General features: G+C 43.9%; 1 protein-coding gene across 4 annotated transcripts in view; it reads left to right on the top strand.

Annotated features, from left to right (window-relative positions):
* The window catches only part of ANKRD13A (ankyrin repeat domain 13A), a 43,763-nt gene that overhangs the window by 2,783 nt on the left and 15,088 nt on the right, over positions 1 to 25,892 (top strand). For all 4 annotated transcript variants that reach the window (XM_033220656.1, XM_033220657.1, XM_033220659.1 and 1 more), the window contains exons 2-7: positions 11,492 to 11,624; positions 12,590 to 12,714; positions 17,054 to 17,099; positions 19,003 to 19,146; positions 19,789 to 19,978; positions 24,917 to 24,983. In XM_033220656.1, coding sequence (XP_033076547.1) covers positions 11,492 to 11,624; positions 12,590 to 12,714; positions 17,054 to 17,099; positions 19,003 to 19,146; positions 19,789 to 19,978; positions 24,917 to 24,983 — 705 coding nt within the window. The remainder of the gene's footprint in view (positions 1 to 11,491; positions 11,625 to 12,589; positions 12,715 to 17,053; positions 17,100 to 19,002; positions 19,147 to 19,788; positions 19,979 to 24,916; positions 24,984 to 25,892) is intronic.

Raw genomic sequence — 25,892 nt, 5'->3', positions numbered from 1 at the left:
TAGGACACTTTAAAAATGACCAGTTTTGGTTTTTAGGCATTTGCTTCTTTTGGTGCCAGGCTGGTCTTGAACTCCTGGACTCAAGTGATCCGCCTGCCTCAACCTCCCAAAGTGCTGGGATTACAGGTGTGAGCCACTGTGCCCTGCCCAAATCCTGTATTCTTAACCCCTACTATACTTCTTTCAGTAAAAATGACTTCATTTCAAGATTATGGAGAATAAATAAGGAAGATAATGGACCTGAAAGTGCAGGCATATGGTAATTGGAAACGATATTTACCAGTAGCTGCTGCTATTGTAATCATCATTTGTAAACCTGGGGATTGAGCTTCTTTTCTCTATATTCCAGTTTTTCTACAAGGAAGATGTATTGATTGCATAATTAAAAACAAAAAAATTCTTTTTTTTTTTTTTTTTGAGACGGAGTCTAGCTCTGTCTCCCAGGCTGGACTGCAGTGGCAGGATCTCAGCTCACTGCAAGCTCCGCCTCCTGGGTTTCCGCCATTCTCCTGCCTCAGCCTCCCGAGTAACTGGGACTACAGGCGCCCACCACCTCGCCTGGTTAGTTTTTTTGTATTTTTTAGTAGAGACGGGGTTTCACCGTGTTAGCCAGGATGGTCTCGATCTCCTGACCTCGTCATCTGCCCATCTCGGCCTCCCAAAGTGCTGGGATTACAGGCTTGAGCCACCGAGCCTGGCCTAATAAAAACAAAAAATTATTAAGGCCAGGTGCGGTGACTCACACCTGGAATCCCAGCACTTTGGGAGGCTGAGGTGGGTGGATCAACTGAGGTCAGGAGTTTGAGACCAGCCTGACCAACATAGAGAAAAGCCGTCTCTACTAAAAATACAAAAATAGGCCGGGCGCGGTGGCTCAAGCCTGTAATCCCAGCACTTTCGGAGGCCGAGACGGGCGGATCACAAGGTCAGGAGATCGAGACCATCCTGTCTAACACGGTGAAACCCTGTCTCTACTAAAAGATACAAAAAACTAGCAGGGCGAGGTGGCGGGCGCCTGTAGTCCCAGCTACTCGGGAGGCTGATGCGGGAAAATTGCATAAACCCGGGAGGCGGAGCTTGCAGAGATCCGGCCACTGCACTCCAGCCTGGGCGACAGAGTGAGACTCCGTCTCAAAAAAAGAAAACAAAACAACAAAAATAGCCCGGTGTGGTGGCATGCACCTGTAATTCCAGCTACTCAGGAGGCTGAGGCAGGAGAATCACTTGAACCCAGGAGGCCGAGGTTGCAGTGAGCCAAGATCGTGCCACTGCACTCCAGGCTGGGAGACAGAGCAAGACTCTGACTCAAAAAACAAAAAATTCTTATCACCGCAGCAATAAAGTGGCTGTTTCCCTTAATGTTTTGTTTGCTGGTGAGTTTCTGCTGTCAGTTCTCTCATTCCCTCTATCACCCGATTGAGACTTGGAGCATGTACACTGATAGCTGTAAGGATTTTTTCTAGGTTTTTTGTTCCTGTTGCAGGAACAGCAACACAAGAAAGAATCAAGTTTATCCAGATGAAGAGGATAAGCACATGTTTCTGAATGTGTGTGAGCCAATCCCACTGTCTCACTAATAGCAGGCAGTTGTGTAACTTTGCCAACTACGAGATTATTTCAGGCCTTCGTTTGATCAGCAGAGGCATTTAATAAAGTACCTCTTAACCCATCAGCTAATTAATATTCAGTGGGGCCTTGAACTTGGTTGCTGAAGTTGAAACTATCTGTGTTCTGCTTATGTCATTTGTCACTTAGCAAATGTTAAACTTCTTTGTCCCTCTTACTGATGCTGAGACATGAACACTTAAGGGGACAGATACAAAGGTGAGTTAGTGTACCTTAGACAGGCTTGAAAAACCTGGGTTGTGTGAGGTGGAGGGTGGCAGATGAGGCCTGACTCTAGAGCCAGGCTCCCTGTTAGGAAGCCAGCAGGTGAAAAACACAGCACCTAGGTAAGAGGAGGACGTTCCTGGGGTTCCCACTCCGGAGCAGGCCAGGTGAGGCCCCTGGGCACAGATTCACGTCACTGAGCCATGGGCTAGGCATCCAAGATGAAAAGCCTAGAGCCTGCTCTCCGCATGTGCACCCTTGGTCATCAGGGGCTCAGGCTCAACTTAGGAAACTAGCCTCAAGATTCCTGTTCCCACTGACTCAGGGTGGGGGCCACACAGAGGACCAAGATGGTCTGAGAGTGAAGAGGAGTGAGGGCGGTTGACTGTGTTGAGAGAGAGGAGGACTAGCCAGCAGCCTCTTGCTGGAGGCCCCCTAAAGGTAACAGTGAGTTTATGAAGCACTTCCTGCATGCCAGGTACCAAGGCACAGGGGATCTGATAATTCACCTGATGCTAGTGGGGAACCTGGAAGGGGCACCCGGTTGTCTGGTTCTGCAGCCTGGCCTCAGAGCTCAGCAGGAGGATGGCAAGATAGTAAAGAAGGCTTGATTGAGGAGGCTGAGATGAGGCAGTGCTTGAGGACAGGAGTTCAAGACCAGCCTGGCCAACATAGTAAGACTCCGTCTCCTTAAAAAAAACATTTTTTTTTTGGCTAGGCATGGTGGCTCATGCCTGTACTCCCAGCATTTTGGGAGGCCAGGGCAGGTGGATCACGAGGTCAAGAGTTCAAGACTAGCCTGGCCAACATAGTGAAACCCCATCTTTGCTAAAAATACAAAAAAATAGCCGGGCATGGTGGCGGGTGCCTGTAATCCCAGCTACTTGGGAGACTGAGGCAGGAGAATCGCTTGAACCCGGGAGACAAAGGTTGCTGTGAGCCAAAATCATGCCATTGCACTCCAGCCCCGGCGACAGTGTGAGACTCTGTCTCAAAAAAAAAAAAAAATTTTTTTTTTAAGGCTTTTGATCAAGAAAAGTGGATGGGCTGAAATCAGCAAATAGGAAGGAAATTCCTAGTTAAAGGGGGATGGGTATTTTTATTTGGGTATAGCTCATGGCTAAAGAAACTTAAAAACCTAAATGATCAGTTTCAAAAGTGAATTCCAGCTGGGCGCAGTGGCTCACGCCTATGATCCCAGCACTTTGGGAAGCTGAGGCGAGTGGATCACCTGAGGTTGGGAGTTCGAGACCAGCCTCAACATGGAGAAACCCCATCTCTACTAAAAATACAAAATTAGCCGGGCGTGGTGCATGTCTATAATCCCAGCTACTAGGGAGGCCGAGGCAGGAGAATTGCTTGAAGCTGGGAGGCGGAGGTTGCAGTGAGCTGAGATTGGGCCATTGCACTGCAGCCTGGGCAACAAGAGGGAAACTGTCTCAAAAAAAAAAAAAAAGTGAATTCCAGCTAAATTCTGAAAGTCCTTGTTCTCTGAACTCATTAGTTGGAGATTCTAAGCCCCACTATTAACTGTAATGCAATTTGAGCAAATCCCTTTTAGGAAGAAAGTGACAGCTATATGAAACTACATAGTGTGGGCGTATGATAATAACAGATAACTCTTCTCAGCGCTTACTGTGGTGTCAAGCACTGTGCTAAGTTAAGGCTTTTCCCCTTGTAAGAACTGTAAGGTAGGTTTTTTTTATTGTTCAGGGTTTTTTTTATTTTTTATTTATTTATTTATTTTTTTTTTGAGACGGAGTCTCGCTCTGTCGCCCAGGCTGGAGTGCAGTGGCCGGATCTCAGCTCACTGCAAGCTCCGCCTCCCGGGTTTACGCCATTCTCCTGCCTCAGCCTCCTGAGTAGCTGGGACTACAGGCGCCCGCCACCTCGCCCAGCTAGATTTTTGTATTTTGTTAGTAGAGACGGGGTTTCACCGTGTTAGCCAGGATGGTCTCGATCTCCTGACCTCGTGATCCGCCTGTCTCGGCCTCCCAAAGTGCTGGGATTACAGGCTTGAGCCACCGCGCCCGGCTATTGTTCAGTTTTACAAGCGAGCACACTGAATGAAGCTCAGGAGAAATTAAGCAACTTGTCAAACAGTACATGAGAGATTTTGTTTTATGTATTATATATATAAACATACACATTGATTTTCAAAACATTTTTATTGAGATATTATAGTTCACTTATATAATCTACATTTAAAGGTTATTCAATGGTTTTTAGTATATTTGCTGAGTTGTACAACTATCACTACTGTCAAATTCAGAATTTTTGTTTTTCTTTTTTTTTTTGGTGGTGTTTTTGAGACAGGGTCTCACTCTCTTTCCTAGGTTGGCACGATCACAGCTCACTGCACCCTTGACCTTCTGGGCTTAAGCGATCCACCTCAGCCTCCCAAATAGCTAGGACGACAAGCAAGCACTACCACACTTGGCTAATTTTTAAAGATTTTTTTTGTAGAGAAAATGTGTCCCTGTGTTGCCCAGACTGGCCTCAAACTCCTGGGCTCAAGCAGTCCTCCCGCCTTGGCCTGCCAAAGTGCTGAGATTACAGGTGTTAGCCACTGCACCCAGCCTGTAACATTTTCCTCACCCGAAAAAGAAACCCCATACCTGTAACAGTCACTCCTCATTTCTCCCCAACCCCTCCAGCGCCAGGCAATCTGCTAACCTACTTCTTGTCTCTAGATTTGCCTATTCTGGACATTTTATATAAATAGAATCGTATGTGGCCTTTTGTTTCTTCTTTCACTTAGCATAATGTTTTGGAGGTTCATCTACATTGTGGCATGTTTCAGGTACTTAATTCCTTTTTATCACTGAGTATATCCCATTACATGGATGTACTATGTTTTGTTAGACAAAAATGTTTCTCCATTTGTCAGTTGATTGACATTTGGGTTGTCCCCACTTTTTGGCTATTATGAATAATGCTGCTGGGTCTATTTGTATATATGTTTTTGTGGGTTTCTTTTTTTTGAGACAGTCTTGCTTGGTTGCCCAGGCTGGAGTGCAGTGGCACGATCTCAGCTCACTGTAACCTCTGCCCCCTAGGTTTAAGTGATTCTTTTGTCTCAGCCTCCCTAGCAGCTGGGATTACAGATGCGCACCACCATGCCTGGCTCATTTTTTTTTTTTTTTTTTTTTTTTTTTTTTTTTTTTTTTGAGACGGAGTCTCGCTCTGTCGCCCAGGCTGGAGTGCAGTGGCCGGATCTCAGCTCACTGCAAGCTCCGCCTCCCGGGTTCACGCCATTCTCCTGCCTCAGCCTCCCGAGTAGCTGGGACTACAGGCGCCCGCCACCTCGCCCGGCTCATTTTTTGTATTTTTTTTTTTTTTAGTAGAGATGGGGTTTCACCATGTTGGCCAGGCTAGTCTTGAACTCCTGACCTCAAGTGATCCGCCCACCTTAGCCTCCCAAAGTGCTGGGATTACAGGTGTGAGCCACCGTGCCCAGCCCCATGTATAAGTTTTTGTATGGGTATATGTTTTCATTTATCTTGGGTATATACCTTGGAGAGGAATTCCTGGGTCATGTAGTTACTCTACGTTTAACTTTTTGAGGAACTGCCAATAATTTATCAAAGTGGCTGCACTGTTTTACATTTCCACCAGCAGTGTATGAGGGTTCCAGTTTCTTCACATCCTTGGCAACACTTGGTATTATCTGTTGTTTTGCTTGTACCCATCCTAGTGGGTGTGAAGTGGCATCTCATTGTGGTTTTGATTTGCATTTATCTTATGATTACTAATGTTGAGCATCTTTTCATGTGCTTATTGGCAATTTGTGTATCTTCCTTGGAGAAATGTCTACTCAAATCCTTTGCCCATTTAAAAATTGAGTTATTTGACTTGTTGAGTTGTTAAGGTTCTTTGTATATTCTGGATAGTAGGCCTTTATCAGTATGTGATTTGCAAATATCTTCTCCCATACCATGGGTTGTCTTTTTTTTTTTTGAGATGGAATTTCACTCTTGTTGCCCAGGCTGGAGTGCAATGGTGTGATCTCGGCTCACCACAACCTCCGCCTCCCAGATTCAAGCAATTCTCCTGCCTCAGCCTCCTGAGTAGCTGGGATTACAGGCATGCACCACCACACCCAGCTCATTTTGTATTTTTAGTAGAGACAGAGTTTCTCCCTGTTGATCAGGCTGATCTCAAACCCTACTTCAGGTGATCCTCCCGCCTCGGCCTCCCAAAGTGCTGGGATTACGGCTGTGAGCGATTGAGCCCAGCCAAAATTTTGTTCTTTTGCGTGTAGATATTCAGTTGTTCAAGCACCACTTGTTGAAAGGACAGTTCTTTCCCAATGAATTATTTTGGCACCCTCGTTGAAAATAAATGACCATAAATGTGTGGGTTTATTTCTGGACTCTAAATTGTATTCCATTGACCTGTATGTCTGTCCTTATGCCAGTACCACATTGTCTTGATTGCTGTAGCTTTGTGTAGTACGTTTTGAAATTGGCAAACGTGAAATGTGAGCCCTCAGACCTCTCTCTTCAAGGTGGCCATTCTAGGTTTCTTGCATTTCCATATGAATTCTAAGATCAGCTTATCAATGTCTGCAAAAAGCCAGCTGAGATTTTGATAGGAGTTGAATTGAATCTATACCTCAGTTTGGAGAGTTTTGTCGTTTTAACAATACTGTCTTGTAAACCATGAGCATGAGGATGTTTTTCAATTTACTTAGGTCTTCTTTAATTTTGTGGGTTTTTTTTTTTTTTTTTAAGACGGAGTTTTCACTGTTGTTGCCCAGGCTGAAGTGCAGTGGTGAAATCTTGGCTCACTGCAACCTCCACCTCCCAGGTTCAAGCGATTCTCCTGCCTCAGCCTCCCAAGTAGCTGGAATTACAGGCATGCGCCACCACGCCCGGCTAATTTTGTAGTTTTAGTAGACTACATGTTGGTCAGACTGGTCTCAAACTCCCGACCTCAGGTGATCTGCCCTCCTCAGCCTCCCAAGTGCTGGGATTATAGGCTTGAGCCACCACACCTGGCCAGGTCTTCTTTAAATTTTTTTAAACAATGTTTTATGATTTTAAGAGTATGTAAGCTTTATATTTATTTTGTTATATTTATTCTTAAATGTTTTATTTTTTTGATGCTATTATAGATGGAATTGTTTTCTTAATTTCATTTTGAGTTGCTCATTACAAGTATATAGAAATATATTTGATTAGTTATTGATCTTGTGTCCTGCAACCTTGCTGAACTCACTTAATAGTTGTAATAGTTTTTTGGTAGATTCCTTATGATTTTATACACAAGATCATGTCATCTTCCTTTCCATTCTGGATGCTTTTTATTTCTTTGTCTTGCCCAGTTGCCGTGGTTAGAATCTCTAGTACAATGTTGAATAGATGTGGTGAATGAGGACATCCTCATCTTGTTCCTCATCTTAGAGGGGAAGCATCCAGTCTTTCGCCATTAACTATGATGTTAGTTGTGGGTTGTTTAGAGATGCTCTTTGGGGAAGTTTCCTTTTATTCCTAGTATGTTGAGAGTTTTTTTTTTTTTCTTTTAATCATGAAGGGATGTTGGAGTTTTGTCAGATGTTTTTGCTGCAGCTGTTGAGATGATCGTGTATTTTTGTTTTATCCCATGATATGGTGTGATACGTTAATTGACTATCTAAAGTTATACCATTCTTGTATTTGTAGGATAAGTCTCAGTTGGTCATAGTATAAAATACCCTTTTTATATGTTGCTGAATTTAGTTTGCCAGTATATTGTTGAGGATTTTTGCATCTACATCATAAGAGATATTAGTGTGTGGTTTTCTTTTCTTATGAAGCATTTGTCGTCAGGATAATAATAGTGGGTTCATAAAATGAATTGGAAAGTTTTCTTTCTACATCTATTTATTGAAAGAGTTTGTGAGACATTGGTATTAATTCTTCTTTAAATGTTTCATAGAATTCACCAGTGAAGGCCAGACATGGTGGCTCATACCTGTAATCCCAGCACTTTGGGAGGCTGAGGTGGGCAGATCATATGAGGTTAGGAGTTCAAGACCAGCCTGGCCAACATTGCAAAACCCCAGTTTTACTAAAAATACATAAATTAGCCAGGTGTGGTGGTGGGCACCTATAATCCCAGCTACTCAGGAGGCTGAGGCACAAGAAATCACTTGAACCTGGGAGGCGGAGGTTATAGTGAGCTGAGATTGTGCCACTATGCTCCAGCCTGGGCGACAGAGCAAGACTCAATCTCAAACAAAACAAAAAAAAACCATCTGGGCCTGCATTTTTTTGGTGGGCAGTTTTAAAATTACTAATTCAGGCCGGGCGCGGTGGCTCAAGCCTGTAATCCCAGCACTTTGGGAGGCCGAGGCGGGTGGATCACGAGGTCAGGAGATCGAGACCATCCTGGCTAACACGGTGAAACCCCGTCTCTACTAAAAAATACAAAAAACTAGCCGGGCGAGGTGGCGGGCGCCTGTAGTCCCAGCTACTCGGGAGGCTGAGGCAGGAGAATGGCGTAAACCCGGGAGGCGGAGCTTGCAGTGAGCTGAGATCCGGCCACTGCACTCCAGCCTGGGCGACAGAGCGAGACTCCGTCTCAAAAAAAAAAAAAAAAAAAAATTACTAATTCAATTTCTTGTTATAAACTTATTCAGATTTTCGGTTTCTTTTTGAGTCAGTTTTGCTAGTTTGCATTTCTGTAGGGATTTATCTTCATCTAAGTTGTCTAATTTGTTGGCATACAGTTGTTCATAGTCTTTTTTTATTTATTTATTTTTTTTGAGATGAAGTTTCACTCTTGTTGCCCAGGCTGGAGTACAATGGCACAATCTCGGCTCGCCGCAACCTCCGCCTCCCGGGTTCAAGCAATTCTCCTGCCTCAGCCTCCCGAGTAGCTGGGGCTACAGGCATGCACCACCACACCCACCTAATTTTGTATTTTTAGTAGAGATGGGGTTTCTCCATGTTGGTCAGGCTGGTCTCGAACTCCCGACCTCTAATGATCCACCTGCCTCAGCCTCCCAAAGTATTGGGATTACAGGCATGAGCCAACGCTCCTGGCCCATAGTTTTCTTTTATAATCTTTTTATTTCTGTAGAGTTGCTAGTAATATTCCATCTTTAATTCCTGGTTTTAGTAACTTAAGTCTTCTCTCGTTTTTCCCTGGTCTGTGTAACTAAATGTTCGTCAATATTGCTGACATTCTCCAAGAACCAACTTTTGGTTTTGTTGATTTTCTCTATTGTTTTCTCTTCTCTATTTTACTCATTCCCCCTGTACTCTTTATTCACTTATTGTTTTAAAATCACACTGTCACCATAATACAATTACAGCTTTTTTTTTTTTTTCTACTGCCTCTTACTTCAGATGAGAGAGGTGCAGGAAGGTCTGAAGAGTTATAATTATCCAAGAAAAGTGTGCTGCCCTGTCTTATCCATAGGTGCTCCTCTATGGTCCAAAATAGAAAAAAAGTTAACATTGTAATGTATTTGGCTTTTATTTTGTGCATCATCTCTAACTGTTGCCTAGGAGTTTGAGTGTTTTTTGTTTGTTTGTTGTTGTTTTGTTTTGTTTTGTTTTTGAGATGGGAGTCTCGCTCTGTCACCCAGGCTGGAGTGCAGTGGCATGATCTCGGCTCACTGCAACCTCTTCCTCCCGGGTTCAAGCAATTCTCCTGCCTCAGCCTCCCGAGTAGCTGGGACAATATAGGCACTCACCACCTTGCCCGGCTAGTTTTTTTATTTGTAGTAGAGGTAGGGTTTCACCATGTTGGTCAGGTTGGTCTCGAACTCCTGACTCGGGTGATCCACCTGCCTCGGCCTCCCAAAGTGCTGGGATTACAGGCGTGAGCCACCGTGCCTGACTGAGTTTGAGTGTTAATCCTTACTCTGTGCTTTTAGTTTTGCTCTGGGGTGTGAATTGTAGTAAGTAGTTTCCCCTTTCCCATGATAAACATTTTTACACACCTCCCCTGTGGCAGGTAGTGTGCTAAACCTAGCACCTTTCATTTCGATTGAATTTGTTAGGTAAGAAAATACTTAGTTTATGTAATAGACGTGTGGGAAGATAATGAGTTTGCTAATTATTTCTTTCCTGCTAAACTTCAACTGAATTCATAGTTCATAAGTTCGTCTTGTTACTTTTAAGAAAATATTTAATACAAGTTAAGAGACTAGAGTAAGAGAATCTAGAAGACGTTAATATGACTTGGATGCTACCCTTTGGAATTCTCCATCTCTTTGGTGCGATGGACAAGTCATAACCTTGGGAAGAGTTAGGGAATCATGGGAGATGTGTGGACTGGGCTCCAGAAGACAGGAAGGTATTTTAGCACTGGGGGAATACTGAGGCCTGGGATTGGTCCAGGAGGACTTATGTTCAGCTAGCAGATGTCTTCAATCACATTTCTTATTCCTCAATAAGAGTTATCTTCACTATAATAGCCATGACATAGTGTTCGCAAAACAGAGAGGTTTGATAGCTATTGGATTGTGGCAGTTTACCCATGATCCTGCTTCACTTTCCTAAGTGGCACTTTCTGTGTATCTTCAGAGACTGCAGGAGTAGTACCTGAGTAACAGCTAGCATCTCAAATAAAAATAAAGCACATTTTCTAAGATGTATTATGGCATTTAAAAAGTTTTTACAGGCTGGGCATGGTGGCTTATGCCTTTAATCCCAGCTACTAGGGAGGCTGATATGGGAGGATCTCTTGAGCCCAAGAGGTCAAGGTCAAGTGATCACGCCACTGCACACCAACCTGGGTGACAGAGTGAGACCTTGTTTAAAAAAAAAAAAAAAGGTTGTACCTTCTAAAAGTCCATGGCAGTTTATTGTATCCTTGAAAGAACTTTCAGAGTCACATTTTTGCAGGCAGCGCCCAGGCCTTGAGATTTAGCTCACACTAGAGAAATTGCTGCGTGGCTCTGGAGACGCGGTACAGGTGCCAAAAGGGGGGCAAGAGTGGCAGAATAGGAATGAAGAGGTAAGAGCCAGGTGTGCATGTCTAGCATGGGGAAGAAAACCCTCGATGGGATGGACGGAAGTGACGCATGTGCGCTTGTCTATTTCTCTGTGAGTGGATCCGCATACCTGCCCGGCAGATCATGCTTGTGGTCTGAAGGACCCACACATGCTGCTGGAGTTTACGTGCTACTTCAGGGCACGTGAAACTCAATGCACAATTATGAGAGTGGAGTTTTGGTGGGAATCCAGCTAGAGAATGTAATTTTATTCTGACCCAAATTATCTTCTCTGCTTTCAGTTTTGATTGAAGTCCTGTACTTCCTGTTCTAGACTTGAATGCTGATATGTGCTTGAGAAATCCCCCATGTTCTGTGTTGTCCGGTGATTGCATTTCATGGAAGCTCCTGGCTTTATTTAGACTTAATTTAAGTGCTGTCGAGAGCTTAAAGTTGTGTTGGATCATCTGGAGCCTGTTGCCAACATTTATTTATTAGGCACTTTACAGAAAAAGGAATTCAGTAATTCAGTAACTATCATCTTTATATGTAATCCCCAAATTCGTATTTTAATTGTGCCCAAATGCAAACATAACCTTCTTACATGTGTTGCTCTAATTAATGCATAAATATGTTTTCCATTTTTTGTACTTGAAATATCTGTCAAACACATTTCCCTATTTTAATGTAATACATCCAGTTATAGAAATGCCAGTGTTTCCTTCACAGAATGTGGAGGCTGTGGACCCACGAGGTCGAACATTACTGCATCTTGCTGTTTCCTTGGGACATTTGGAATCTGCTCGAGTCTTACTCCGACATAAAGCAGATGTGACAAAAGAAAATCGCCAAGGATGGACAGGTAAGTATACCTTTACAATAATTTAAAGTCCTCCTGGGCAACATGGTGAAACCCTGTCTCTACAAAAAAATACAAAAATTAGCCAGGTGCGGTGGTGCATGTCTGTAGTCCCAGGTACTAGGGAGGCTGAGGGGGTAGGATCACCTGAGCTGGGGGAGGTTGACACTGCAGTGAACCGTGATTGCGTCACTGCCCACTCCACCCTGGGCAATAGAGCGAGACCTTGTCTCAAAAAGAAGGTCATTCATTTTGGTTTATCTTTCTGAATAAAGGCCAGTCTCAATCATACTTTCCCTCAGAGTCATCTTTATCTTAAGATTTCTCTCTTGGGACAAAGGATGGGGACAAGGAAATGGGAGCCCAGGATGATACGGGTTGTGTCCCGGGCCAGAAACCCTCGGTAGAGAATGACTCCTCATCCAGAAACAGCTCTCAGTGCAAACTTCTTCCACCGTACATGAACGTGGAGGCTGGTTTTCCTTGAGGAATATGGTTACCTCCATTGAATCCATCAAAATAGGCAAAAATCAAAAATAAATTGTGGCTAAAAGTAGCCTCTTCCTGGGAAATCCTGGCATTCCATTGGTCAGAGTAATTTTGTATTGACTGAGCAGGGATACTGTAGGCCAAGCCCTGCCTGCCAGGTCTACATATAACCACAGTTACATGTTGTGTGATCATATAGTTAAAGCCAGCTCTCTAAACACATTGTCAGGATTTCAGAACCAGTGGTAAGAAGAGGGGTAGGGAGAGGTGGAAGGGGTTTGATCAAGATGCTAAGGGTACTCTGTGTTTTTTACTCAGTGAAGAACTAGCAATCAGAAGTCATAATCATCATGGTAAGGTTGGACTGCAGCCCTTTTCTTCTGAGGAAAATACTGATCTTTGATCTAGATACTTTTTCAGCCTGGTTTTGGAATTTGTCAGAGAGTATGAGAATTAAATTTCCCCCTTTTGTTTTCCAGTTTTACATGAGGCTGTGAGCACTGGCGATCCTGAGATGGTATACACAGTTCTTCAACATCGAGACTACCACAACACATCCATGGCCCTTGAGGGAGTTCCTGAGCTGCTCCAGAAAATTCTCGAGGTATTCATGAAAATGTGTTCAGGCTATAATCTGAGCTAAATGCTGATACAATTACTGGAGACACAGTTTGACATCCTTGTGTGCCTTCCTACAGAATTTTCTGATTCATGAATATGAAATACTGAATACCAATAACATTGTTCCTTGCCCTTCTAATTTGTAGAAGTGTGAGGTCTTTCACAAATTACACATCTAAGTCACTGGGCTTACCCTTTTAAGTACTATTTAAAGATTATAATTCGGCCAGGCATAGTGGCTCATGCCTATATTCCCAGCACTTTCGGAGGCTGAGGCAGGAGATTTGCTTAAGCCCAGGAGTTTGAGACCGGCCTGGGCACCAAACAAAGCAAGACTCTGTCTCTAAAAAAAAAATTAGCAGGACATGCTAGTGCACACCTGTTGTCTGAGCTACTTGGGAAGAGGCTGGGGTAGGAGGATTGCTTGAACCCAGAAGGTTGAGGCTGCAGTGAGCCATGATCACACCCCTGCACTTCAGTCTGGGCAACAGAGCAAGACCTAAAATAATAACAACAAATATAATAATAAAATAATAAATGATAATAAAGTAAAAATTAGAACTTAAGGAAAATGGACATCAAACAGTTAATTTGTTTAGGTGCCTGTTTTCTTGAAAGTAGCCTCCTGAGCATCAATAATCTTAAGGAAGTTGTGATAAGCATCACTTACTATGCAGGAATTTTCAGATCCTGTTAAGGCTCAGAGGTCTGTGTGCAACTTTTCCTTGCCAGTCTTGTCACTTCTAGCTATTAGTATTTTGAGACCTTTAGTCCATTGCCCTAATTCATTTATAGAGAAAAATTAATAGCTCTATCAAGAAAAGGAACAACTTTATTATAAATAAGACAATCAGCCAGGCCCGGTGGCTCACGCCTGTAATCCCAGCACTTTGGGAGGCTAAAGCGGGCAGATCATGAGGTCAGGAGTTCGAGACCAACCTGGCCAATATGGTGAAACCCCGTCTCTACTAAATACAAAAATTAGCTGGGTGTGGTGGCATGCACCTGTAGTCCCAGCTACTTACTCAGGAGGCTGAGGCAGAAGAATTGCTGAACCCAGGAGGCGGAGTTTGCCGTAAGCCAAGATCGTGCCAGTACGCTCCAGCCTGGTGACAGAGCAAGACTCTGTCTAAAAAAGTAAAAAAAGGCCGGGCGCGGTGGCTCAAGCCTGTAATCCCAGCACTTTGGGAGGCCGAGACGGGCGGATCACGAGGTCAGGAGATCAAGACCATCCTGGCTAATACGGTGAAACCCTGTCTCTTTTTTTTTTTTTTTTGAGAGGGAGTCTCGCTCTGTCATCCAAGGTGGAGTGCACTGGCCAGATCTCAGCTCACTGCAAGCTCTGCCTCCCGGGTTCACGCCATTCTCCTGCCTCAGCCTCCCGAGTAGCTGGGACTACAGGCGCCTGCCACCTCGCCCAGCTAGTTTTTTGTATTTTTTAGTAGAGAGGGGTTTCACCGTGTTAGCCAGGATGGTCTCGATCTCCTGACCTTGTGATCCGCCCGCCTCGGCCTCCCAAAGTGCTGGGATTACAGGCTTGAGCCACCGCGCCCGGCCTGAAACCCTGTCTCTCATAGAAAATACAAAAAATTAGCCGGGCGACGAGGCGGGCGCCTGTAGTCCCAGCTACTCAGGAGGCTGAGACAGGAGAATGGCGTGAACCCGGGAGGCGGAGCTTGCAGTGAGCTGAGATCCGGCCACTGCACTCCAGCCTGGGCGGCAGAGCAAGACTCCGTCTCAAAAAAAAAAAAAGACAATCGTTGGTCATTTTTTGAGCCATCTTTAAAAAGAATGTCTTTTTCTTTCTTTTTTTTTTTGAGACGGAGTTTCCCTCTTATTGCCCAGGCTGGAGTGCAAATGGCGTGATCTCAGCTCACTGCAACCTCCGCCTCCCAGGTTCAAGTGATTCTCCTGCCTCAGCCTCCTGAGTAGCTGGGATTACAGGTGCGTGCCACCACAGTCAGCTAATTTTTTGTATTTTTAGTAGAGACAGGGTTTCATCATGTTGGCCAGGCTGGTCTCGAATTCCTAACCTCAGGTGATCCACCTGCCTCGACCTCCCAAATTGCGTGGATTAGAGGCGTGAGCCACTGCGCCTGGCCTAAAAAGAATTTCTAAGCTAAGTCATGCCCAAGGTATTCATTTCCCATATATACTACAGTTAAATCTCCCATAAAATATGAAATATTTGTGTGCATTGTTTTAAAAATAGGTGTGTATTTTTGAGTGTGCAAAGATAACATGGATTTCTTGTTTTCTTCCTAACTTAACTGCAGGAGGAACTAAAAACATCTGCCCATTTGGCAAAGTAGAAAATTACTTTTTTAACATGAGGTCACCCTTCACTTAAAAAATTTAGTGTCGGCCGGGCGTGGTGGCTCACACCTGTAATCCCGGCACTTTGGGAGGCCGAGGAGGGCACATCACGAGGTCAGGAAATCGAGACCATCCTGACTAACACAGTGAAACCCTGTCTCTACTGAAAATACAAAAAATTAGCCGGGCATGGTGGCAGGTGCCTGTAGTCGCAGCTACTGGGGAGGCTAAGGCAGGAGAATGGCGTGAACCTGGGAGGCGGAGCTTGCAGTGAGCCGAGATTGCGCCACTGCACTCCAGCCTGGGTGACAGAGCGAGACTCATCTCAAAAAAAAAAAAATTTAATGTCAAGGATTTTCATTTTTTTACTCATATTGGTCCATTGCAATGGACTGCACTGAATTGTATTCTTTGCTTCAAGTTATAGAGAGCCCATAAATGACCTGTGTACTTAGCGGCTCCAGAAGCTGTCATTAATGTCTTGTCTTTCAACAATATCTCCTTATAACATATGCCAGCCTTTCTTACCACCTGTCTCTTGGAGGTTGTCTTTGCTCATCATTGGAATGCTGGCAGATTTTACTCCAGGGTAGATTCTTGGCCCTCCTGCCCTGTGCTTTGGTAAAAATCATGGCAAAGCCTTGCAAGTGTGTAGGAACAGGAAGAACACCTGGACTTTCTAGCATTTCTCTTCTTGAAGGGTAACTTTTAGATTTCTGAGTCTTTAGGAACCTATAGGAATGGTAGGTAAGAAAATAATTCTAAACAGGGATGCTCTGATGGTTTAAAACTTTAGAAAGCCAAATTCTACATGTTTCAGAGGAAAGTGGAGAAAAGTGTTCTGTTAACTGGAGGGAAAATCAACTTCCTGAGGAAGTGAAGTCTAGCAACCTCTTTCAGTTTCACAGAGCAGTTCAATAAGTAGGAAGCACTTGCCAGTACACAAAGCCTTTTACAGTCAAGTTCCTCGTTGAATGGATGGAATTAACATTCCCTGCCCTTTGCCTAGAATAGATGGTTACCCATATTGCTTGGCAGTGCTTAAGCCCATCTTCCCAGGCTCATCTTTCTCTTACTGTTAGGAACCTGACTGGATCCCTGAATCAGGTTTGACTTTTATCCTCCTCCAGTCCTCTTATCCTCTTTCTTTCTGTTCACTATTCACTTTCTTTCTTTCTTTCTTTTTTGAGATGGGGTCTCACTCTGTCGCCTGGGCTAGAATAGTGCGATCTCGCCTCACTGCAACCTCTGTCTCCCAGGTTCAAGTGATTCTCCTGCCTTAGCCTCCCCAGTAGCTGGGATTACAGGTGTGTGCCACCATGCCCAGCTAAGTTTTGTATTTGTAGTGCAGATGGAGTTTCACCATATTGGCCGGGCTGACCTCGAACTCCTGACGTTAACTGATCCACCCGCCTCGGCCTCCCAACATGCTGGGATTACAGGCATGAGTGAGCCACTGCGCCCAGCTATCTGTTCACTTTCTTAACATCTAGACATATTTTATATCGAGGTAAAATAACACTTTAATATATAATAAGTAATGGGCTTACACTTGTTTTTTCTTTTTCTTTTTGGATATAGTATCTCGCTCTGTCACCCAGGCTGGAGTGCAATAGTGCAATCTTGGCTCTCTATAGCCTCCACCTCCTGGCCTCAAGCAATCCTCCCACCTCAGCCTCCTGAGTAGCTGGGACTAGAGTGAGCCACCATAGCCAGCTACTTTTTGTATTTTTTGTAGAGATAGGGTTTCGCCATGTTGTCCAGGCTGGTGTCAAATTCCTGAGCGCAAGTCATCACCTGCCTCAGCCTCCCAAAGTGCTGGGATTACAGGCGTGAGCCACCTCACCCGGCTAGGGGCTTATATTTTGTTTCTTCTTATTTTCTCTTTTCTTTTTTCTTTTTTTTTTATTTGAAACCCAGGGTTTTTAAGAACCCTGTTAACCCCTGCTTATGTTGTGTTGATAGTGCCAAGAGTAATCTGTTTTAAACCTTTGTCTGCCCTTCAGGCTCCGGATTTCTATGTGCAGATGAAATGGGAATTCACCAGCTGGGGTGAGTGGCTGTGGGCTTGTTATTTATTTCTCTTTCTAAATTTACTTAGCCCGCATGTAGGTTTATTTTTCCTTTGTAAAAGTTACATGTGCTTTTTTTTTTAATCAAGGAAATATATGGTGAAGAATAAGGAAAAATAATCACCGACAGTCCCATTTAAGCACAACTTTTAATGCTTTGTGTGTTTTTCATCCAGTCTTCCCCCCGATGCATAGGACTTTTCCTCCCAAGCATTCATGAAGATAGTATATAGACAGTTTCATTTCTTCCTTTTGTCATTTATAGCTGACATCTGTATTATTAGTTTTAAAATGTCACTTTATTTTTATTTTTATTTTTTTGAGACAGAGTCTCACTCTGTTGCCCAGGCTGGAGTGTAGTGGCACAACCTTAGCTCACTGTAATCCTCGTCTCCCAGATTCAAGTGATTCTCATGCCTCAGCCTCCTGAGTAGCTGGGATTACAGGTGCATGCCACTGTGCCCAGCTAATTTTTGTATTTTTAGTAGAGAGTGGGGTTTCACCGTGTTAGCCAGGCTGGTCTCAAACTCCTGACCTCAGGTGATCCACCCACCCCAGTCCCCCAAAGTACTGGGATTACAGGCATGAGCTACCATGCCCAGCCTAATTTTTGTATTTTTAGTAGAGATGGGGTTTAATTATATTGGCCAGGCTGGTCTCGAACTCCTGACCTCAGCTGATCCACCTGCCCCAGCCCCGCAAAGTGCTGGCATTACAGGCATGAGCCACCGCGCCCGGCGCAAAATGTCACTTTAAATTGCTAGAATTTTAATAAGTAGATTTACCATAATTTACTAATTTCCTTATGTGGTTTAGCTTGATTCTTTTAAACTTGTTATTCTAAACAAGCTGAGATGAATACTGAAATAGCTTTTTTTTTTAACAAAATGGATATATTTCTCTAAAGTATTACATAGGCAAATGACTGACAGTATATTTCCGTAGATGTTCTACTTTTATTTCTTGTAGATGAGTTAACGATAACTCCTAACTTCCAGGTTTCAGCTGTTTCCATTTCCAGACTTCCCTTTCAGGCAAGAAGTCATATTTGTATGAAACGTTTAAATGACATAAAAGTACATAACATAATAGAACTTCAGATTGTTTTGAGAAATGAAATTTTTTTCTAATGTACATAGTCACTCTTATTTCAGGTTTTGTTAAAAAGTGGCATACTTAGGCTGGATGCGGTGGCTCACGCCTGTAACCCCAGCACTTTGGGAGACTGATGTGGGAAGATCACCTGAGGCCAGGAGTTCAAGACCAGCCTGGCCAACATGGTGAAACCCCGTCTCTACAAAAATACAAATATTAGTCGGGCATGGGCATGATGTTGGGTGCCTGTAATCCCAGCTACTCAGGAAGCTAAGGCGGGAGAATTGCTTGAACCCAGGAGGCGGAGGTTGCAGTGAGCCAAGATCGCACCACTGCACTCTAGCCTGGGTGACTGAACGAGACTCCGTCTTAAAAAAAAAAAAAAAAAGTGGCATACTTTAGACATTTGATACTCTGAATGGTGGATATGACAATATGGTAGGCCACAACCATATGGCAAGAGTTGCATATGTGAGTGAAGAAGACCAGATGGACAGACCCTACATAGTGGGGACAGACTCCACTATAAAGTGGGGCTCATTTCGGGATCAAGAATACTCTTGGGAAATTTATTTAGACTTTTTTTCTGATGAATGGAACGGAACGTTCATTTTTATTTTTCAAGAGTGATTTCCTGTATGGTAGATATGACAGCCAAGACGTCCAGTTGTTTGATGGTCACCATCTTGCCACTCCCCTCCTTTTGTTAAATCAGAATCCTGATTTCCTGGCTTAGCTGTTCTACTTGGCCCTTGAGTTTTTCTCAGTAGTACACTTCTCTCCTCCAGTGCCCTTGGTTTCTAGAATATGCCCGAATGATGTCTGTCGCATCTGGAAAAGTGGTGCCAAACTGCGCGTCGATATCACATTGCTGGGATTTGAAAACATGAGCTGGATAAGAGGGAGGCGTAGTTTTATATTTAAGGGAGAAGGTGAGTGACTTCTCTTGTAGTAATCACTGCTCAAGCGAAATTACAGGGTGATTTTTAACCATCAAAATGCTTTCACATTCATGTGCCTTTTCTGTCTGATCCTTCCTAGGGCATGTTTTTTGGTTATTCTTATTAATTATTCAGCTCTCCATCCCTGTCTTTGTTCTTGTCTGGCTAGTTCTCCTTCATGTGTCCTTTACCACCCAGCAGTTACCTTTGTGATGTGTCTGCTTCACTTTCCTGAGCCTTTGAGCCCAGGCATTTTGTGTGTATCTCTGTATAACCCTCCATAATCAGGCATGAGAAATGGCATTGCTCACCCAATGTTGTGCATACATAATTTCTATGAATTGTGTAATAATATGTTTTATAAAGGACGTTGATGGAATATATTGCTAATAAGAATGCAAATTATTTAAAAATTCCCCATCTTTGGGGAAGATGGCTCAGAGCTTCCTATGTATTGTGGAAAGCTGGTCAGATAGGTGCAAATAGGTAGTCAATAATCAGTATACTGTAGGTTTTATCAGATAGCACCTGGGAGGACACACGTGAAAGATGATGCATTTTAACATACGAAGCTTCCTTGTTTTTGCATCTTCCCTGCTTTGTGCTTAGTTATGTCTTTGTTTCCATTAATAGACAACTGGGCGGAGTTGATGGAAGTCAACCACGACGACAAAGTGGTCACCACTGAACACTTCGACCTTTCCCAAGAAATGGAGCGCCTCACTCTGGACTTGATGAAGCCAAAAAGCAGGGAAGTTGAGAGGCGGCTCACAAGCCCAGTCATTAACACCAGCCTCGATACTAAAAATATTGCTTTTGAAAGGTACAAATTTAGACTCTAAATTTTAAGGTCTAATCCCCATATTATGTCTAATATGACATAATAAACACTAATGAGTTTTAAGATTGATCTTTAACCAATAGAAATTGTAGCTGACACTCGACACCATCCATCATTTTTATAGCACATTGGTTAAGTCTTCTAAGACTTAACCAACATGAGAAATATGAAGAAATGTCTTTTTCTTTTATGTGCCCTTTCTAGTGGCTTTTACTTGAATCTTATTTTTGTCTTGGTGTTTATGGATCCATAACACTCAGTCCCAGACCACGGAGCTTGAAGTTTCTGGAGGTTAGAATTGACCCAGTACTGAGTTCAGTTGTACTGATATTGGTCAGTCAAATTCACACTTACTATATAGTTAAATGTTTGTTTGGTTTTTTTTTCTAACCCACCTGTAAGGTTTAATGGTTTAGAGCAAGAATCTGGAGGGGATTCAGTTCTGTTCCAGACTCATAAAGAATTCTCCAGAGAGGTCTGTGCCTTGGTTAATCCAGATGAGAACACCATCACTGGTCATGTGCCTCTGGGCCACATGGAGGGCTTGGAGGGCCTTTGAGTAGAGGCTGTCAAAGCTGTTTGCCTGTGTCTACAGTGGAGAACACTGACCTGATGGAGTCCTACGACCACTGATGGTATTTGCCTAGGATGTCACATCCAGCTTTCTGCAAGCCAAAGTAGCTTAGCCTGAGAAAATGGACACTATTATCCTGATAATATTTGCCTAGGATGTCACATCCAGCTCTCTGCAAGTCAAGTAGCTTAGCCTGAGAAAATGGACACTATTATCTTGATAGTATTTGCCTAGGATGCCACATCCAGCTCTCTGCAGCCTAAGTAGCTTAGCCTGAGAAAATGGACACTATTATCCTGGACTTAGGCCTTCTTTTCTCTTGATGAATATAACAAACTGTCCTCTCATTATATTTTTCTTTTCTTCTTTTTTCTAATATAAAATTGGTTAATAAATTTGTTTAGTCAAGCATAAAACTTGTTAAGTATCCTTTTCTTCTAATTTAGATTGAGCGGTGGAATTAGGACATCTGTCCAGGGCTGCTGCTAGGGCAGGAGGGTAGCATCCCTGGAGGCAGGGTCAGTCCTCTTCTGCCAGCCTCCTTGCACTGGCCTGGCCAGTTGACATTCGCTGTCTTTTGGGGACAGCAAAATTTAGGGACTGACTGGATTTCCCTTGGAGGATTGTGGAAAGACATTTCCAGGCTTCCGCGTACCCCTCTGCAGGCAGGGAGGGCCCCTTCAGCTTAGGGCTCTGTTTGTATCCCCAGAAGGCAGAGGAGGCTGCCTTTTCTGCCACTGTTCATCTGTAGGCATGAGAGGGGGAGGAGCTGAGTGCCATCCGCAGGGCTCCTAAATAACTGTGTGACTTTGGGCAAGTGGCCTCATCTCTCCAGTTTTGTTTCCTTAGCTGAAAGAAATAATGGAGTGAATCTGGAGATGAAGTCTCCAAAGTCCAGGACTCTTAAAATGTCTTGAGAAGAGACATTGTTCCTCATATTGTTCAACAGTAGAGTTGCCAGAGTCATTGTTTGTTGAAGTGTGATTTATGAAAGAGAGCGTGACAATTCCTGGCTGTTACCCCACTGAGTGTAAATGGGAAATGATGGCATATTCCATTTGTACTGAGGACTAAGGCACATTTTTGTATTTTCGCGCCCACAGGGTTTTTTTTTTTTTTTTTTTTTTTTTTGAGAAGGAGTCTCGCTCAGTCACCCAGGCTAGAGTGCAGTGGCACGATCTCATCTCACTGCAAGCTCCGCCTCCCGGGTTCAGGCCATTCTCCTGCCTCAGCCTCTGGAGTAGCTGGGACTACAGGCGCCCGCCACCACACCCGGCTAATTTTTTTGTATTTTTATTAGAGGCGGGGTTTCAGCGTGTTAACCAGGATGGTCTTGATCTTCTGACCTCGTGATCCACCATCTCGGCCTCCCAAAGTGCTGGGATTATAGGTGTGAGCCACCGCGCCCAGCCCCAGAGCCCACAGGGTTTTCAGAGTGCTCAAGCTAACTCTCTTGCAACTGACAGTGTGTTGCTGAGAGAATTTTTGGAAAACAGCTGCTTTGTTTTAATGGTGCTCAGAATTAAATGTGTGCTTGTCATGCACTGAGCAAGAATTGAGCCACTCCTTAGAATTGATACCGGCTACAAAAAGAATATAGCTGCTTTTGAATGTGAGGTTTGTTGGTACAAAAAGTGTGTGAATTTACTTCTGATCAAAGGTGTGAGTATTCATTTGATTGAATTTGGAAGGTGTGGCCTTCTCTCATTTTCTTTTCTTTCTTTCTTTTTTTTTTTTGAGATGGCCTCTCGCACTGTCGCCCAGCCTGGAGTGCAATGGCATGATCTCGGCTCACTGCAACCTCTGCCTCCCGGGTTCAAGCAATTCTCATACCTCAGTCTCCTGAGGAGGTGGGATTACAGGCACCCTCCATTGTGCCCAGCTAATTTTTGTATTTTCGTAGAGACGGGGTTTCGCCATGTTGGCCAGGCTGGTATTGAACTCCTGATCTCAGGTGACCCGCCTACTTTGGCCTCCCAAAGTTCTGGGATTACAGGCATGAGCTACCACACCCAGCCCCCTCTCTCATTTTTTGATGGTCACTTTTGTCCACTTTTTTCTAATCTGTTACTCAGAGCTTATGTGAGCAAATTAATACCGTGCCCTGATGAATTTTTGGCCTGCTGTATATACACTGTGATTGCAGTTTGAATTTTTCCCTTCTCTGAAAGATTACGTTTGCCCACCTCAAACAAAATATTCCCTGCCACCTTCAGAACCTTTCTCCAGATTGTGTAGCAACTACCAAGACACAGTGCCTGTGAAGTGGCCTTTGGTGTGGTGGTCTCAGTGGAGACAGGCAGAGGTGAAAATGGCACGAGAGGGAAGCCAGGTGTTCTATCATCTTCGGATGCATTTGCATGCAAAGTTACCAAGGGCCACAGAGTCATTAGGAGATGAAAATTTAAAACAGGGTATGAACATTGGGTTGCATAACTAAACTGCTTCCAAGAGTGGAAATGCTGGGCCGGGCACGGTGGCTCACACCCGTAATCCCAGCACTTTTGGAGGCCGAGGCGAGCGGATCATGAGGTCAGGAGATCAAGATCATCTTGGCTAAAACGGTGAAACCCCGTCTCTACTAAAAATACAAAAAAATTAGACGGATGTGGTGGTGGGCGCCTGTAGTCCCAGCTACTCGGGAGGCTGAGGCAGGAGAATCACTTGAACCCAGGAGGTGGGAGGTGGAGCTTGCAGTGAGCCGAGATCGTGCCACTGCACTCCAGCCTGGGCGACAGCGTGAGACTCTGTCTCAAAAAAAATGAGTGGAAATACTAAGGGCAGTAGAGGCAGGATTGCCGAAGGAGCAGAGGTAACCCAGTGAGGAGCTTGGTGGTTCCTTGGGAGAAAAGCATAGTGCCGTCTTCCCAGAGTGTATGAAGGGTGAGGTGGAGCAGACGTAGTCATCCTTCCATCCATCAGAAGAGTCTGTGCCAGAAAACAGTGACTTCCTATGCCAAGACATCAAGTGACTTAAGCAAACAAGGAACTGAGGATTGAAGGAAAAAGACTATCTCAGTTTTCTGGTATTGATGATAAAAGGGGACTGTGGCTTATTAATCAATTGAGTCTGGTTCCTTACCTTCTCCCTGTGACTGTTATCTTGTTTCTGAAGTGTAAGTTGGAGATAGCATTTGGTATAATCCTGTTAGGATTCCTCTGTTTCCATCCATGGGTCGTGCTGTCCTAATTATAGACAACTAGTAGGAAAATGGAGCTCTGATCCCTCCTGTTCTGATGGGCTAAAATACACACGTAAACTCATTATACCATCTGGACTAATTTCACTGACCAAATCCCATTAGAAGAAAAGCAAACTATTTGGAAACACAAAATGCAAATAACCACATATGTTCTTTGTAACGTGGCTGACCTGCTGCCATTCCCTGAGCTTCCTGCATGACGTCCCAACTCACTCAGTGGTCAGAGCAGAAGTCAGGCTGTTGCCCTAGCCAAGGCCAAGAGGAGCTGGGATGTGATGTCCTAGACAAAGGGTAGGGCTGGTCAGGGGTCCCCTGTGAGAAGCAGCGTTTCCCAGGGCAAGCTGCTTTGAAAAAGAATCAGAGCCTTCTGACTGCTCTTGGCTCCTAAATACATTTTTTTTAGGAGTATGTTGAGTTGAATAACTGAGATTTTGGGCATATTACCAGTACTGCATCTGCCACTGGAATGCTGGGCTACTTTAAAAGGAGTTCCACAAGATGGAATTAACAGCTGGGCTAAAAAAAAAAAAAACTGTTTTTCACATCCTTTCCCCTGCTGCACCAAACCTGCCCAAACATGTGAGTCATAGCCATTTTGCAGGCCTAATGGCATCTCCAAGCAGCTCACCACAGTGATGAGTTCCTGGCCCACCTGCTCTTTTGCAAGGAACAGGATGGTCTCTGCCTCATTGTTCTAAGAATTCCTCGATTGAGATGTGACTACTTGTGGAGATCCCACCACTGACATCCATGTCCCCAGTTAAGATGATTCCGATAAATGCTCTGACCTGGTTACCACCTTGTGGTGAGCCCTTGGATGCTGGTCATCTTCACTCACTTCTTTGGGACTGCTGTGCAATAAATGTCACCACCTTTGTCCTCAATGCTGGCAGTTTTGTAAAGAAGCCAAGATTGGAGGCTTTCTATGCCTGGGGTGAGGCAAATTGATTAATAACTGTGGGAGGAGGGTGGGGGTGCACAAGCCATCTGTCAGTGCTAGCCGCCTTCTGTGGACAATAGGACCATGATTTCTAAGTGTCCTTCACTAACTTAAGCTGGGGGGAAAAAACTATAAAGGCTGCAGATATAAATCTGAATGGCATATTGTACATGTAGAAATTTGTGGTGTTCACTTTTTATCAGAACTAAATCCGGATTCTGGGGCTGGAGGACAGATAAAGCAGAAGTTGTTAATGGTTACGAAGCAAAGGTAAAAGGAAACTCTTAAAATAAGATTTAATATAGCTATTTAGCTTCTATGCAAATGAGGAATCTGTTCCCATTTTTTTCATGCATCTGTGCCATGGAGATGCTCTGGGGAATGAGAACTGTCTAATGTGTCTCTCACTTGGATTTTTGATTTTGTCTTATTTGACTTTCAGAAAATGAGATAGCATGCCCTGAGGAGGTCTATAGCTATGCCAAAGAGAAACAATATTGTAGAGAAGTGAGTACAGGTACCAGTTGTTCTGGTAGGAATGACAAGCTAGTCATTCCCTTAATTATTTAAAAAAAAAAAAAAGAGGAAGAATTAGACTTCACATGTGTTCAAATATTGTGTAGTAGCTTTTGAGTTTCTTTTCTGCTGAATCAGCTTAATTGTAGTCAGCAGGCTCACAGCCCATTTGCATGACATCAGTGCATTTAAAACATAGTTGTAATCATGGAGACGATTGTCGATACAGTCATCTGGCATTTTGTCATCTGGAAAGCTCTGTTTCCTGGCCTTTCAGTCCCGCAGTACAGCAGGGCTTGATGGCTTTTGGTGATGGAGCCCAGTGCTGCAGGGTCCTCTGGTGGCCTCTGAGTGAGCAAAGAAAGTTTACGTCATGCTCAGCAAGATACATTTAGAAGCACTTGTCCTAGTGCTGAGTGTGTTTTCTGCAGCTTTCAATGTGGCTCCTCACGTGGCATATAGAGAGAATTCTCTGTTAACTGTTACGTTTGATTTTCTAGACGACCATATTCCCCAGTTGTCCTTGATAAGAGCAATTACTCTGGCAGTTACAATAATTTTTGTCAGTGCATGGAATGCCTTTTAAATAGTGACTTGCTGGTTTTCTCTAAAGCTCGTAAGTCTAGAGAACCTTGTGTTCATACCTTTCTCTTCTGCCCAGCA

The sequence above is a fragment of the Trachypithecus francoisi genome, unplaced genomic scaffold (assembly GCF_009764315.1).
Source record: "Trachypithecus francoisi isolate TF-2019V2 unplaced genomic scaffold, Tfra_2.0 Lachesis_group11, whole genome shotgun sequence".
Taxonomy (NCBI): Eukaryota; Metazoa; Chordata; class Mammalia; order Primates; family Cercopithecidae; genus Trachypithecus; species Trachypithecus francoisi.
Note: the sequence above shows the minus strand (reverse complement) of the source record. Positions and strands in the feature narration are given on the sequence as shown.